The sequence below is a fragment of the Octodon degus genome, unplaced genomic scaffold (assembly GCF_000260255.1).
Source record: "Octodon degus isolate 3935 unplaced genomic scaffold, OctDeg1.0 scaffold00064, whole genome shotgun sequence".
NCBI lineage: Eukaryota > Metazoa > Chordata > Mammalia > Rodentia > Octodontidae > Octodon > Octodon degus.
The window spans coordinates 12,701,196-12,717,599 of record NW_004524640.1 but is presented as its reverse complement, the minus strand read 5'-3'; the positions used below and the strand labels follow the sequence as shown (position 1 = coordinate 12,717,599).

At 39.4% G+C, this 16,404-nt stretch overlaps 1 protein-coding gene across 3 annotated transcripts in view; it reads right to left on the bottom strand.

Annotated features, from left to right (window-relative positions):
• Positions 1 to 16,404, bottom strand: part of LOC101571362 (histone acetyltransferase p300) — a 70,776-nt gene that overhangs the window by 20,580 nt on the left and 33,792 nt on the right. For 2 of the 3 annotated variants that reach the window (XM_004634648.2, XM_023719001.1), the window contains exons 3-9: positions 16,018 to 16,194; positions 13,751 to 14,012; positions 12,688 to 12,801; positions 10,705 to 10,950; positions 4,640 to 4,733; positions 3,632 to 3,769; positions 890 to 1,007 (exon numbers count right to left, since the gene is read on the bottom strand). In XM_004634648.2, the coding sequence (XP_004634705.1) occupies positions 890 to 1,007; positions 3,632 to 3,769; positions 4,640 to 4,733; positions 10,705 to 10,950; positions 12,688 to 12,801; positions 13,751 to 14,012; positions 16,018 to 16,194 (1,149 nt within the window). The remainder of the gene's footprint in view (positions 1 to 889; positions 1,008 to 3,631; positions 3,770 to 4,639; positions 4,734 to 10,704; positions 10,951 to 12,687; positions 12,802 to 13,750; positions 14,013 to 16,017; positions 16,195 to 16,404) is intronic. The other variant, XM_023719000.1, reaches the window with a different exon arrangement.

The following is a 16,404-nucleotide window of genomic DNA, read 5'->3' as shown; positions in this document are numbered from 1 at the left end:
AAAACAAAAAACAAAAAACAAAAAACAAAAAACCAAGCTCAGAATCAATATTACCTTCATTTTAAAAAGTAGGTAAAGGGGGCTGAGGATTTAGCTCAGTGGTAGACCGCTTGCCTAGCAAGCTGGAAGCTGTGGGTTCAGTCCTTGGCACCCAAACCAAAAAATAAGCCTCAACTAAGAAAGAAGAGAAAAGGAAGGAAAAACCAAAAAAATTTCTATAAATAAATAAATACATAAATGTAGGCAAAATCTAAAAGGGGGAACAGATCTATTTTCTTTGGTCATTCCACAAATTTATGTTTGGAATGGCCATATGACCAGCACTTTTCCTATGAATAACACAATAAAGCAGGCCCTTTGAAAGTAGCTTCACAAAAATACACACAGGCATTTACAGGACACAAAAACAAAAATCCTGCATTTCCTAGAAGTGACAATCTAGAAAGAAAGTTAAACTGACATAACTAAAGTACAACTTGAAATAAAAATACCAAGTATCTGATTCATCATATTCTGGGGGGGGGGGACCCAAAAACAGTTCAGAATTGGTAACAACTAAATCAATGTTATTTATTTTTTATTTTTATTTTTTTGGCGGAACTGGGGACTAAACGCAGGCCCTAGTGTTTGCCAGGCAAGCGCTTATTCTACTGAGCCATCTCCCTGGCCCCTAGGTCAATTTTAAAATTGACAGAGGGAGAATGGAAGATTCTTGATGACATACTATTAAAATTCCTTTGTTACCTTGTCTGTATTCAGTAACAGAAAGACAAAATCCCTAAAGGAAATGCTCAGAAGCACTGTATTTGTGTAATGTTACAGAAGAAAAGTAAATTAACCAGAACAGGTCCACTTGCTACTTAACAAAAAAGAAAAACCAGATGCTCACTCGATTATTTGCAGATTCGTACATGTCCCCTTCCACTTTGCGAGCATAGGCAACCAGGTTTTCCATCCGTCGGTCTTTTAAAGCAGCAGGATCCGGAGTAGGAAATATGGCTTGAACACTGGGAAAAGAATATCCTACCACTGTAATGCCATATCAGCTCTTCATTCATGTCATCAAATGTATACTCCTTTAAACGTTTTCCTATTATATGCCCTTCTTTATATACACAACAGAGTATGAAAAAGAACTACTCATACAAAACAACACACACTGAAATTATTTGTGTAAAAAGGCTTTTCCTGATTACAATATGAAAAATGACTCCATAAAAATACTCTGTGGTTCTTATTATCTTATGTGGAGAGCAAAATATTACATAGTAGTATTACCTTTTTTTTTTTTTTTGGCGGAACCGGGGATTGAACTCAGATCCTTGCGCTTGCCAGCCAAACGCTTATCCTACTGAGCCATCTCCCCGGCCCCCAGTAGTATTACTTCTATAAAGAAAACCTACCCTCTGTCATAGATTCAAAGGCTTTAAACTGGGCTGTGGCACTCTCCTATAATCTCAACCCTTGTAAGAGTGAGGCAAGAGGATTGTCACCAGTCTGAGTTTGAGGCCAGCCTGGGCTACAGTGAGTCCAAGGCCAGCCTGAACTACAGAGTAAGACCCTGTCTCCAAAAAAAAAGAGCCTTAAGAGTAGTTTACTCCTAAGTTTATTCATTTTATTAAATAAATAACTACTCCACAGTTTTAAGCACAAACTTAAGATAGAAAGAGCAGTAATGCAGGATTCTGGCTAATTTCCAAGCTTCCAATACTTGAGGAATTCCCTACAACATGTTTGGCAATGCTTACTATTCTAAGACTGAAAAATGTGATTTTTAGCAACTTGTAGTAATACACATCTACACTCCCAACATTAGAAAGCCTGACACAGGAGCAACACAAAGACATACACAACAGCCTGGGCTACACAACCGACAGAGTGAACAACCAACAAATGATTGGAGGAGAGGGGTTTAAACAAAGTCATACCGTATGACTCAGGCTAGCCTCACAATTGTGGCAATCCTCCTATATCAACCTCCCAAGTGATGAGATTGTAGGCATATGCCACCACCACCTCTGGCAAAAACTATTTTTTGTTAAAAGGCACTTAGTTTGCCATGTTTAGCTATACATTACCTGAAGGAACTAGACTGCAAAAATGTAAGACTTGGAAGAAAAATCACAAACACATAAAAATCTTTCAATGTTAAATCAGATGATTAATCTCAAATAATCTATGTTCTTTATCTTTTAAATAAAAGGCTCCAAACAATTTATTCAAAACAATAGTGTGGTTATTCTTTATTTCATTAAATAAGAGTTCTCTCATCAAATTCCATAGGCAATTGCCTTCACGTTGAGCCTCTCCTTTTAAATTTATTTTTTATCCTGAGATCAACAAGAAGGCAACTGCCTAGCACCAAATAAAGATGGAAAAAAGGAGATCCTGCTAGTAGGTAAAACTCAAGTAAAAAAACAGTACTTTCTCTTAAAAAAAAAAAAAAAAAGCTTCATGTTGTACAAAGTGCAAACTCTTAAAGAGCAAGATTTAAGCTCTCCCTTTATGACCAGGCACATGACATTTTATCACTTCATATGCCACCCCTTACCTCCATCTGACAAGACCTCTTTACATGAAATAAGATGGGAGTTTGTGAAGAGGTAACTGCTGTTATGGTTTGTGTCTAGTTGACCCCCCAAAGCCTCATACAGTCATGGGGTGGACATCTAGAGTTCATAAATAACTCAAGATCCACTGGGAATATGGATGTGAGTACCACTTCTAGCGTGGGGGCAGTTAGCCTGAAAGCAACTTAAGGGAGACAGAGTGGCTTTCTGTTGCCATTGCTGCTGCTAATCCTTTTGCTCTCTTATTTTTTGCCACTAATATGAACGGATGCTCTCTGCGATGTGCAGCTCCGCCTTGGAGCCAGCTGAGTATGGACTGAAACCTCCACTGACCATGAGCTAAATATTTCCTTCCCTAATTTTGAGCATCAGGCTCAAATTTGTTGCAGCACCAAGAGAATAACTGGGACAACTGCCATGTATCAACTTCACAACAAACCATGCAGAAAGTTTTTCATAAACTATTGTGAGTACATTTGGAAGACCAGAAGACCACAGATTCAACTTATCCACATAATCAACTACCTGGAATAACAGAAAACATCCTTTCTACCCTGCTTTTAAACAATTGAGGCCTAGTTTTTCTTATAAAATGTAGGTTGTCTAAGACAAAGACACAAAATGAACAATTTAAAATTTATTAATTTTTAGGTTCATATCATGTCAAAGCAAGAAGACTCTTACAAATAACAGAACAAAACTTGAAAAACAGGAAGCAGAGAAGCAGCAGCAAAAATGACAAAGTAGAGTTATCAACATCTAGAGCCACACAACAGGAAAATCAGTCATAGGTCTTTACTTGTTAAATGTGTAGCCCATGTCGTTTTTATGGTTGCTGCTACTGTGGTTCTGGGGATTCAACTCAGGGCCTTTGCGCTGAGCTGCAACCCCAGTTCTTTTTTTAAGACAGGGTCTCACAAAACTGCTCAGTTGCCAAGGCTCAGCTGGGCTCAAACTTTCAATCCTCTTGCCTCCCAAGTAGCTGGGATTACACCTGTGTGCCACCAAACCCAAGTATGACAATTCTTACCAGTGAGACACAGTACCAAAACCTTACTTACAGTTTGTGAACAAGATGATTTCGAAGATCCTGAGTAATATCTTCATGCCACTGTTTCCTAATTCCAGTACTGGATGGCTGAGCTGCTGTTGGCATAGGGCCCAGGGAAGCGACACCAGCATTTTCACTCATCATTGGGCTTTAAGAAGTAAATAAAACCCAAAACAAATGAACAAACAAAAGGAAAAATAGATTTGGGGGGTAGGGGGGTGCACGCGCACAAAAGAAAGACCTTGTTGAAGGCCAGCCAAATAGCTCAGCAGATTAAAGTGCCTACAAGCAGACACAGGGGCCGGGGGTTTGATCCCTGAGGCCTGCCCCCAACCCCAGGGTGCATGAGACTGGGTGTGGTGTTGTGCACCTATAATCCCAGCTCTTGGGAGGCTGTAAACAGGCAGATCACTACAAATCTGATCTAGTAGTGAGACCCTGAACACCCTGTAGACCCCTCCTTAAAATAAAAAAAGACCTTAACTAATGGTGACAATTACTACTGCCATGGGTCCAATACTCTACAGGAAGTCTATTAGTATAAGTGCATGTGTTTGTGTATGTGCACCTGTGCATGTATACATTTGTGTCGCAACACTATTTGTACCTGTGAGAAGAGTTACATGCGACATGGTAGAGACTTCTGTTTGAAAAAGTAGGTTGTGTCATTAGACTAAAGTGTCATCTGGGCAAGGTTATCTCAAGGAAAACCCCCTGAATAATGAGGTTTAGGATAAAGAAAAACTTTTTCTTTTTTTTTGGGTGGAACCGGGGATTGAACTCAGGCCCAATCTCCCCAGCCCCAAGAAAACAATTTTTATACATACATATCATCTTACAACTTTTTTGTATTTGACAAATGTAGGTTATTCCACTTAACTAATATAATTTCAAGTAAAATGATACAATATTGATTTTTGCCATTCATAAAGGTTATCTTCAAATCAAGTAAACTAAGAACTCAAAAGAATTTTTAGTACTTAAAATATGACTCAGCACAAACCAAGATAAAACTTACTTTTGAGAATTTATGGCTGAATGCAACATCGAGTCAGAAAGAAGATTTGGTGCTTGAACCCCTACACCTCCGTTTACTCCCATAGGACTAGCACCTAAGTCAAAACAAAAGCCATACAATAAAAATCAGGAAGTCAATACAAACGACTATGTAATTATCAGGAACACGATTAACAACACATGAAAGCTAACATGACATATGAGGTACCCTTACAGACCAATAAAGAAAAGGTGAATAATCCAATAGGAATAGGAAATTCACCAAAAATGAAACAAATACCTTTTAAAAAATGTGAAAAGATGTCAGGAAGATGGCTCAGTAGAGTCAGAGCTTCCCCGGCAAGCGCAAGGGTCTGAGTTCAATCCCTGGTTCCGGGGTGGGGAAAAAAAAAAAATCATCCCAAAAAAATGTGAAAAGAGAGTGTATTTTCAATGCCTGAAATTGTCCGAAATTTTAAAACTTAATAATCTAAATTTATGTATTGATAAGAATCAAGGGGGAAAAAAAAACAATGCCAATCTAAATACAGATGTATACACTGAGAAACAAGGTTTGTCCACAAGTACTACCAGATAAAAATCTCTATACATAAACTTTGCTTTAGGATTTTCTGCAGACTATCTGTCTTACACACAAAACAAAACAATTACAATCAAAGCTGTTAAAGACTCAAAGTGTCAACAGACACATACTTTCATTAGCACAACAAATTTACACAAGGACATAAGAAAACACACAGGGCTGGGGAAATAGCTCAGCAGTCCAAGCACCTGCTTGGCAAGTACTAGGACCTAGTTTCGATCCCCAGTACCACATGTTGTGCCAACTGCATGCTGTGCCAGCCTTGCGCCAAGCCAAAAACCAAAACTGGGCATGGTGGCACACGCCTGTAATCCCAGATCTGGGGAAGCTGAGATAGGAGGATCACTATGAGTCCAAGCTGTATAGTGAGAGCCTATATAAAATAATAATAATAATAATAATAATTACAGTGACTCTCCCTGCAGGAGAGGGACAACATGCACTGTCTGTGTTAAAGGAAAACATGTTTTCTTGAATATATCTTTAAAACAGCTGGAAGAAGTTCTATGTACGTATTTTTTTCAATAATTTTTTGAATAGTTCATGCAAAAACAACTGTAGCATTCACAGTAGAAAAGCTTTTCATGTGAAAACTGTTTTGATGCACAATTCTATTACCTCTTGTTATACCTCAAGTTATTTTAGTTAAAAAACAAAAACTTGGAATAAGCGCCTCCCTGGCAAGCGCAAGGGCCCGAGTTCAATCCCCAGTTCCGCCAAAAACAAAAACTTCCAGGCTGTGGAGATATCTCAGTGGGATAAGAGCCTGCCTGGCAAGTGCAAGGTCCTAAGTTTGAGACCTGGTATCACAAAAGAAAAACTTCCCACTAAAACGAAAATCAGTAAGATCAGTAAATAATTTTTAATGAAAATAAAAACTGGCCTTCTTTCACTATGCTCCCTAATACTTCCAATCAGGCTGACTATCTAAAAAGTATCTGCTAGTGGGCTGGGAATGTGACTCAGTGGTATAGTTCTTGCCTTATATGTACAGGGCCCTGGGTGCGATCCCCAGTACCACCATATGAACAAATAAATAAATACAACACGTAGACACATATAAAGAATACCCAAGAGACAATACAAATGAAAAGTAGTTGCTAGAAGTGGTCACTTCTGAAACAGAACTGAGCTCTCCACAACTGTCATCATGGCCTATGAACATTTTGTAAAAACGTTCACAACATGGATTTGTTTTAGCAATTGCCAAGTGCAACGTATCTTATAGCCTTCTGATGGCACATGAACATGCACCACCACAACATTTCTCTTCACAATCTCCAGGTTCATTTAACATTGGTTTCAAAGAATGGCTCTCTCATCTCTTGCTCCAGGAGCCCTGTTTCTAGCACAATACTATATGATTTTATGTAAATAAACAGACTAAACAAATACTATGTCACATCTGCTTTATAATGTTTTCAACTATTTCATACAAAAACTATTAAATGAAAAAGTATTCATCTATATATTGGCTATTACTAAAGATCCTAAAGGTGAGCATCACATGGAATACAGGAATGGAAGTAATCAGACATTATTGGCAATGTGGAAGAATCAGGGAGAAAAAGATTAAAAAAGAATTTATGTTACCTAAAAATCCACGAGAATATATTTCTGATTTCTACGCCATAGAAACAATCCCATCCCAATAAACATTTGTAGATTAACTGAATTCACGAACAACAAAACTATGAAAATGCATTGGGCAGGGGAGATAGCTCAGTAGAATAAGCGCTTCCCTGGCAAGCTCAAGGGCCTGAGTTCAATCCCCAGTTCCACCAAAAAAACAAAACAAACAAACAAACAAAAAAACTATGAAAATGGTCAACTATCAACACTGAGTTCTCAAGTAAAAAGCTTATTTTATAATTAGAGTTCTCTAGTAAAAAGCTTACTTTATAATTACTATCTATATTTCAAAATTTCCAGGCTCCAGAGGGCTCTCTCTTTCCTTCTCTGCTACAAAGTCTCCACAGCCTGACATATGCTACAGAAAACCTGATCAGGATTATTTCCCTGCCCAGCCAGACTAGAGATGTTTCCACATAGGATGTGTGGCCCTTTAGTTTTGCTTTCAGCACAAGCTGAATTAATGCTGTTCATCATCTGTTGTACTACCTGGTCCATGCAAGTATCAACAATTTGCATCTGAGAGGCTCCAGCACTACAGCCAGTTATGCCACAGTAGGAGCTACATTTGTCGCCACAAGCTGGAACTAAAACCACATACATGCACACATACATACATACATACACACACATTTTCATTCATTTACTGTCTTTTTGAGACAGGGTCTCACTACGCAGTTCAGGCTGGCCTTGAACTCACTTTGTAGCCCAGGCTGATCTTGAACTCACAATGATCCTCTTGCCTCAACCTCCCAAATGCTGGGATTATAGGCATGTGCCACCACACCCGGCTTAAAACTGTATTTTCTACATGGTAGCATCTGTATTTACCTAAGTTCTTCATCCTACCCAGTACTATATTCTTTCACATAAAGATTATAGGACATACATATATTTTTTCAAAAATCTACGACTTGGAAACAATTTAGAGAAAACAACTACCAAGTAAGCATCATAAAAAACCTATAGAGAGAAAAAAAAAACAAAAAAAAAAAAAAAAAAACCTTTCAGAGTACAAACCAACTGAAAAATCAAGACTTTGACAACTGTTCCAGAATGGGGGGAATGGCAAAAAGATACATGCTCCCTCTCTAGTAAACCTTTCAACTAACTTACTGACTTTGGGGTACAAGTGGAGAAATTTAAATGTAGAATGTAAATTGACTGAATACATTTCACAGGTCTGCCCACTTCACTTACTAAGCCATTTGATTTTTTTTTTTTTTTTTGTTCCTCGAATGCCTTCAGGGCACTTTTGGCCAACTGGAGAGATGTGAGGTTTGAACTCCAGCAACCTGAGGCTGACAGCTTTGTGGAAGCAGCCACTTAAAGGCCTGAGCTAGGGCAAGGCCCCCTAAGCCATTTGATTTTAAGAGTTTAATTTTTTTGAATTTCTTTATATAGCATCTTTCTAGATATTGGTCCCTTACCAGAAGAATAGCTGGCAAAAAAAATTCTCCCACTTGGGGGAGATAGCTCAGTGGCATAAGTGCCTGCCTGGCAAACTCAAGGTCCTGAGTTTGATCCCTAGTACCAGGGGGAAAACCAAAATTCCCCCACTTGAAGGCTGCTTCTTACTCTGTTGTTTGTTTCCCCTGCTGCGTAGAAAAGTTTTTCAACTTAGAAACCATCTGTTGATTCTTGGTACTATTTCCTGAGCTACTGGAGTCGAGTTATGCTCAGAAGCCTTTACCTATGGCTATGTCCTCAAGTGTTTTCCCTATTCATCTTCCAGCAGTTTCAGTCTTTCTGTATTTCAGTATTTTAAGGTCTTTAATCAATTTTTATTTGATTTTAGTAGGGTGAGTTATATTCTAGTTTCATTCTTCTGCTCCGGGATAATGTCTTCCTATCACTATTTGTTAAAGGGACTATCTTCTCTTTAAATGTTTTTAGCCCAATTGTTAAAAATATGAGTGTTTGCCTTTCATTGCATTCCATTATTTCCTATTCTATTTTTGCCTCAAGTTATTGTCCCCAGAGTTAAAGACATCATACTTAAGGAACACACACACAATATGTTTGTAGCGGTGCAATTCATGATTGCTATAGAAGCTGCCTATACTGGCCTCAAATTCAGGGTGAGTAGAGGCTCCCAAGTCCAGGGACTGTAGGTATGAGCCATCATGCCCAACATAAATACCTTTTTTTTCTTTTTGAGATAGGGTCTTGCCATGCAGTTCAATCTGGCCTTAAGCTAAATTATGTAGCCCAGGCTGGTTTTGAACTCCCAACAATCCTCCTGTTTCAGCTTCCCAAGTGCTGGGATTACAGGCATGTGCCACCATACCCAGCCCATAAACACATTTTTGAAAGGGGTTGATATAAAAGCAAAAATATGGGGGCAAGGGAGATAGCTCAGCAGCACAGTGCCTGCCTGGCAAGGTCAAGGTCCTGAGTTCAATTCCCTGTGCCAAAAAAAAAGGAAAAATACTCCAAAAGTAGGCCTTTGCAGCTTTGGGTTATGTCATTCAATTTCAAAAAGCAGAAGTCTAGATATGACCTAACATAATAAAAGAAATAAAGTATTCTAAAAGGTTTGGTTCACAGTAATGGTAAAGATATTTATTGTTAACCAAAGAACTCAATGTGAAGACCTAGGCTCAATCTCCAGTCACCGCCTCCAAACAGATCTATGAACCTCAGCGCAGAGAATCAGAAGCTCCTTTGCACCACTGAACTCAAATTATGGAAGTGAAAATCAATGCTGTTTTGTTAGTAAATGGAAAGGAGGCGGAGGAAAATGCCCTGAACATCATCAACACATCAATCCAAGAAGTAACAACTGACTGCTGAACACATCAGAGAAGAGTAAGAAGAAAAAAAGGTAAAACCAGAGGGGGTAACAGAAAGGACATGACAGGACAATAATAGCCTGCTTGCCTGGCATGCATGTGGTCATGGGTACAATCTCCAGTACAAAATAAAAGTGAAGAGTAGCACTAAACCGATCTGAAAACCTAAAGCTGCCTGCAATTCATAATAGAAAGGTGAAAAAAGATCTCCTGGGGAAGTGTGTGTGTGCTAGGTTCATTCCAGTTCAGGCTGCTCTCTGGCTACAAGAAGACACCACCACAAACAATTCCAGAACAAAACAAAAAGCCAGAGAAATCAAAGTGCTCAACACGACCCTACTAAACAAAATGGCTTCCATATTTAAATGCCTGACAGCAAAGGGTTACTTACAGAGCAAAGCTCTTTTTATCACAGACAAAGCAGGGAAGAAGTCTCAACTCAGGACATAACACTGGCAAAGACACACTAGGCCTTCTGGGAGTTACATGGCGATCTAGAGTGATTGCAACCACACTCACTTCTATACATTTCAAGCCAAACAACAGCTCAAGTCAACACAATTCTTGTTGAACACTTCAACTTTTCTCCCCCCACCCCTTTACTGGGGATTGAACTCAGGACCATGTACTTGTCAGGCAGGTGCCTATGCCACTGAGCTATCTCCCCAGCCCTTGAACAGCTTAAAAGTGCAAAAACAAAATGAATAAGAACCTAGAAATTGTTAATGTCCATTTGTAAGAGATCATCATATCTGATCACTGTAGGATGTACAGGAGGATATGGTACACAAAAGATGTCCAATGTTAATGTCATGGACTATATGGGATCCCATTTCTAGAAATGCCAACTCACATATGTGAAAAAATGATCAAAAGGATGTATAATCCATATACCATTGGCCGCTATCTCTAATAAATGGATTATAAAAGTGCTACAATTTGAATAATCATGTATCAAATTTACATAAATAAAAAGGTGTAAAATAAATAGTAACATCCAGAGACATTTACACACATATCCAACATCCCCTCTGTGATGAGAAGACCTACACTTACTCATGCTGTTCATGGGCCGGATGCCTTGGGGCGACTGCCCAGACTGCTGATTCTGCTGGTTCTTCGCCTGCACCTGGGATTGTGGCGGCATCTGGTTTCCTGAATAGGGCAGTCCTAGAGCCGCATAGGCTCTTTCTATTGAGCTGGGATCAATCTGACTAACAGTGCTGAGGCTAGGAGTAGACTGTTGACCCACCCCTAGAGAGCTGGGGTTTCCAAGCCCAACGGGTGCTCCGGTCAAAATTGCTAGAGAAAACAAAAGGCATGGAATTACAATATTAAAGTTACTGAGAAAAAGACGAAGATATCCCAGGGAACTTCAAAAAACAGAATTATTCTTAAATGAATATCAAATATCTCAGTAAACGTATCTTGTCTATTTTTTCTTGAAACAATTTCTACATGCATTTTCAAGTGTAGTGTTACATGCCTGAATCCTAGCACTCAGGAGAGGCTGCGTAAACTACTTAGCAAGGCCCCATCTCAAAAAAAACAAACAGGGGAAGAATAAGGTTCAAAAACTTCACCAGAGGGGCCGGGGAGATGGCTCAGTAGGATAAGCGCTTGACTGGCAAACGCAAGAATCTGAGTTCAATCCCCGGTTCCGCAAAAAAAAAAAAAAAAAACTTCACCAGAATGAAAGATTTTTATCCAGAATACCAAAATATGACTTCTCATAGGCTCTATAAACGCCCCCCCCCACTGTACACACATCATACAGCCACCCACTGATAGTAGGCAGCATCTTTTCTGCCTATGTGACAGAATGATAGCTATGTCATTATGTAATACTGATCCTTGTCATGTTTCCTAGTGAATTGTTTCCTCATCCCAATTTTCTACCAAGTACTTTATGATTTGTTTAAGGAATTTAATTTCACTTTCACATACTTTACACCTACTTTGTGTTTCAACTGTAAATGCTTAATCTTTTGTGGCTAGAGATTCAGTAGGTGCACTTTTAAATGTATTACGATTTAAGACTGGCCTTTTCCCTAAGAAAAGCCTTTCTTCATCCCAAGACAATACAAAATCTCAATTGTTTTCCTGCTATATAAATAATTTCAAATCATCTGACTATTTCAGTCAAAGATATTAAGGGATATTCAGAACTCCTTGTCTTATCAAGTAGTTTAAGTCTATGCACTGGTTATGAATAGGAAGCAGAAAAGGAGAAAAGGGAAACTATTTTTTCAACAAAGTATAATAATACCAGGTAGGCAGAAGAACCTCATAAACAGAAAGTACTCTAAAACCTTATCAAATGGCACTGGTGAGATTCCCACAATACTTGCGGCATACCAGGTGTAGCAGTATACACCTGGGAGTCCGAGCACTCTAGGAAACTGAGTTAGGAACATGATAAATTTGAGGCTACCATGAGCAACTTGTGAGATGCTTTCTCACATGGGGGGAAAAACTTGGGCTAGGGTATATAGCTCAGCAGCACAAGCACCTGCCTGGCAAGTACAAGGTCCTGAGTTTGATTCCCAGTACCAAAAGAAAAAGAAAGGGACCGGGTATGGTGGTGCGTGCCTACAATTTCAGTACTCAGGAAACTGAAGCAGGAGGATCATGCAAGTTCAAGACCAGCCTGGGTTACAAAGTGAGCTCAAGGCCGGCCTGAGCTACATAGCAAGATCCTGTTTCCAAAAAAAAGAAAAGAAAAGAAGAAAAAGAAAAGAAAAAAAAAAGCCAGACATGATGGCAAACACCTGTAATCCCAGCACTCGGGAGGCTAAAGCAGAACTGCTGTGAGTTTGAGTTCAAGCTGGGCTACAAAGTGGAGTTCAGGGCCAGCCTGAACTACAGAGTGAAACCCTGTCTCAAAAAGACCCCGGGGGGGCAGGGGGGGGGTGTCAAGCTGGAATGTTGGATTGTAACTCTCTTATGAAGGTCCTAAGTTCAATATATAATGCTGTGGGGCAAAAAGTTTCCCACAAAAAACTTGGGGCATAAACCTGCAAAAGATTCATTACTTACACTGTTGATTTCTCTTATCGCCAGCATTTTTGAGGGGGAGACACACAGGACAATCATGCCTTGTACAGTTCTTCCAGTGTGAAATGATTTGTCGAGAAGATGCACAGTGTGCCACTAGAAAGTTTTTGAGAACAACTAATTTACTATTTAACAAGTAATGAAAATGTAATTCACTTCATCTTTATAACACTACAAAAGATGGTTACTACTCAGATTTTAAAATTTAAAGTAAAAAATGATTTAGCAACTTGTACAAAGCCAGAGTACCCCAAAATTGTTCTCAAACTCAAGTACTCTGGTTCTAGAGTCTCCCCTTCCACCACATGCTCTACAAGTTAAGTATACATGACATACATACTTATAAAAACATTGCTAATGACTCCAAATACAAACTACTAGACTGGATGAAACTGATTATGAAAAACTGTGTTAAACTAGGTATTTCCCTACCTGGTGATTAACAAACCTTTAATAATATTTAAAAGTTAATCTACTGGACTAAATAAACATTAATGAAGATCATCACAAAAATAAGAGACCCTTACATTTATTCCACTATCCATATCCATGTTCACTTATGACACTGAATTTCAAAAATTGACAAACGTACAGTAAGACACTATAAGCAAAAGATTCTCAAAATAATTTTGTTTAAAACTGCTTTCTTAGGGCCAGCCAGCCAGCTCAGCGGACTAAAGCGCCTGCTCAGGGACTGGGGTTCAGTATGGCACGCCTACAATCCCAGCGATTGGGAGACTGAAAACAAGAAGATCACCATGAGTCTGATCTGTGTAGTGAGACCTTGTACTAAAAATACACACTTTAAGAAATTAATTTAAAAAACTACTTTATTCATAATTATCAAGACCTAGAAGCAGCCAAGATGTTATTTATCAGGTCAATACACTGTAGTACATTTGAGAGGCTAAAGGTTTTTATTAGCACTTTACTAGTGTATACATGGTATTTTGAAACACTGCACAACATACGTCTACCCCAGCACACCTTGACCACATTCCAAGTAATAAGTTCAGCTATCCCTCCATGGCGCAAGCCCACTCACCTTGGCAGGACTTGCCTGACTGGCAGTGTGTCATGTGGTTCAGGACATTCTTCATCGTGCGGCAGTGGGGAAGATTGCACTGCCTCACCTCCCCATTAGCCTGTTCCCGGCGCTGGCACTTGTGAGCATGCAAAAGAAGAACAAGCTGCTGCTGGATGAGCTTACGCTTCTCCGGATCAGCTGTGTGCGCTCCAGAACCCATACCCTGGGAGACTGGAGTAACCAGGCCTGGCTGCTGGACCTGTGGGGCAGGTTGTTGGCCCTAATGAAAGTAATAATAAAGATACAATTATTTAATAATTAGTGTCAAGGTGTGCTATCTCTTAATAAACAGAGATGTGGATATTTTCAATTAAAAACTACTCTATTACAGACTCTTTTTTTTTTTGGCACTAGGAATTAAACTCAGGACCTCATACTTGCCAGGCAGGTGGCTACACCATGGACTAAATCCCTGACTGCTGGATTCCATTTCTAACAGAGGCACTAAAATAGAAACCAATCATTGTTCCATCAAGAACCTCTATTTAGTAAGAAAATAAACCATGACAGTACTCATATGTCTGATTAGACAGCCAAATCAAAGAGAACAAAAGCATATGCTCCAGCAAGTAAGGGAAGAGCAAGAAGTCCAGGCTGAGTAGACTGACATAAGCTTTTAAGGAATAAGGAGCTTCTTAGTTAACTCAGCAAAGACCTTTTAGGTGGGTGAAAAGTATTAAACTAAAAGGTTTGTCTATTAGGCATTTCTGAAGCCATAGATTCTGTGTTTCAGTCATCTCTGCATCTCTTAATATTTAGCAGACTATCTGAAATATAGGCAGTGAACATAAAAAAACTTTTTGAAAGAGAAACAAAATTGCAGGCTAGGGAGACCGGCTACACAAGTGCCTGCCCGGCAAGAGCAAGATCCTGAGTTCAATTCTGGTGCTGTTGCTACTGCTACTACTACTATTAATAACAGAAACTAAATTGCACTCAGAAGACCTAGAGCTAAAGGCCAGCCAGGACTACATAATGAGCTCAAAACTAGCCTGCGAATTGGGACTCTGTCTCAAAAAATAACATAACATGGGCTGGGGAGATAGCTCAGCAGAGTAAGCACCTGGCTGGCAAGTGAAAGGTCCTGAGTTCCATCCCAGTTTATACCAGGTGAATAAACTGTAGTGCATTCAAGAGGCATTTTTTAGCACTTTTCTAGTGTATACGTGGTATTTTGAAACACTGCACAACATACATCTATCCCCAGCACACCTTGACCACATTCCAAGTACTACATACAGCCATCCCTCTGAATGAACAAAATAAAATTGCCAAAGAAAAATTTTTGAAATGCAAATGTGGAGTACCATGTAAACTTACAGCTAGAAACAAGATTAGCCTGACATGGTGGCACACACATGCAACCTCAGCTATTTAAGAAGCTGAGGTAGAGGTGGAGGATCTCAAATTTGATGTCAGTCTGAGCAACATAAAAAGACTATATATCTGAAAAGCCTGGAATACATCTCAGTCAGTGCTTGTCTAGCATGTGAGAAGCCCTGGATTCAATTCCTAGACCTAAAAAACAGAAATTTGAGGGAGGGAGTGTGTGTTTGTGTGTCTGTATACGTACATGTGGTGCTGGGGAGCTTTACTGCTTTACTTTTGTTTTGTTTGAGGCAGACTGTCACTAAATTGCCCAAGCTAGCTTTAAACTCTTAATCCTTATACCTAAGATTCCTATGTGCAAGGATTATTGGGAAATTACTTTGGTGGTCTACATATAGTCCTTGAAAGTTGAGATCCTTTCCCAAGAGCAGTAAGGACCTACATCCCTGAGCGTTAGGAAGCTCACTAGCTAAAGCTCCTGACTTGCTTCTGTGGGATCAGCCTCTCTTGACAATTTAAAAAAAAAAAACAAACTTTATGAAATGGAAGAATGGCCTATGCTCCCTCACATGAGCTACCCAGCGCACAGGCTCCTTGTACAGACAGACCCTGGAATGTATAGAAGGCATCAAAGCTTTTTTTTTAAATTAATTAATTAATTAATTAATTAATGTGTGTGTGTGTGTGTCCAGCTCAGCCCACCAAGGGGGCGGGGCTGGCTGGCATGTGGTGCTGGGGGATTGAACCGCAGTCCCTGTGCTTTGCTTAGCTTAGCTTGTTCTAAGTAGGTGCTTTAGACCACTGAGCCATCCCACCAGCCCCCATCAAAGCTTTTAACACAACTATTTTGTTAAAATGTGAGTTGAAAGAGAAGTTTATGACTGATGAGTACTCACCATGTTGGGCATTCCCCCACCAGGAACAGCCTTTTTGTCCATTGGAAATGGAGATAAGCTATTTGGTAAAACAGTCTTTGCCTGAATCTGGAGACCAAGGCCACTGGCTCCTATCTGTTGTCCAGAATTCTGAGTATAAGGTGGGCCATAAGGATTAGGGTTGTTCATTATTCCCATCTAAGAGAAAAAAGCATGTTACATTTTATTTCCTATGATAGACGCCATATTGTTATTTCCTTTCCTGTTTCAATTTGTAGTTCACAAAGACAATATTAAAGGAAACTCTGCTCCTATTGGAAAACTGAGTAAAATATGTCAATGAAAATATGTTCAAGGGGCTGGAGAGATGGCTCAGTGGTCTAAAGCACCTACTTGAATCAAGCTTGG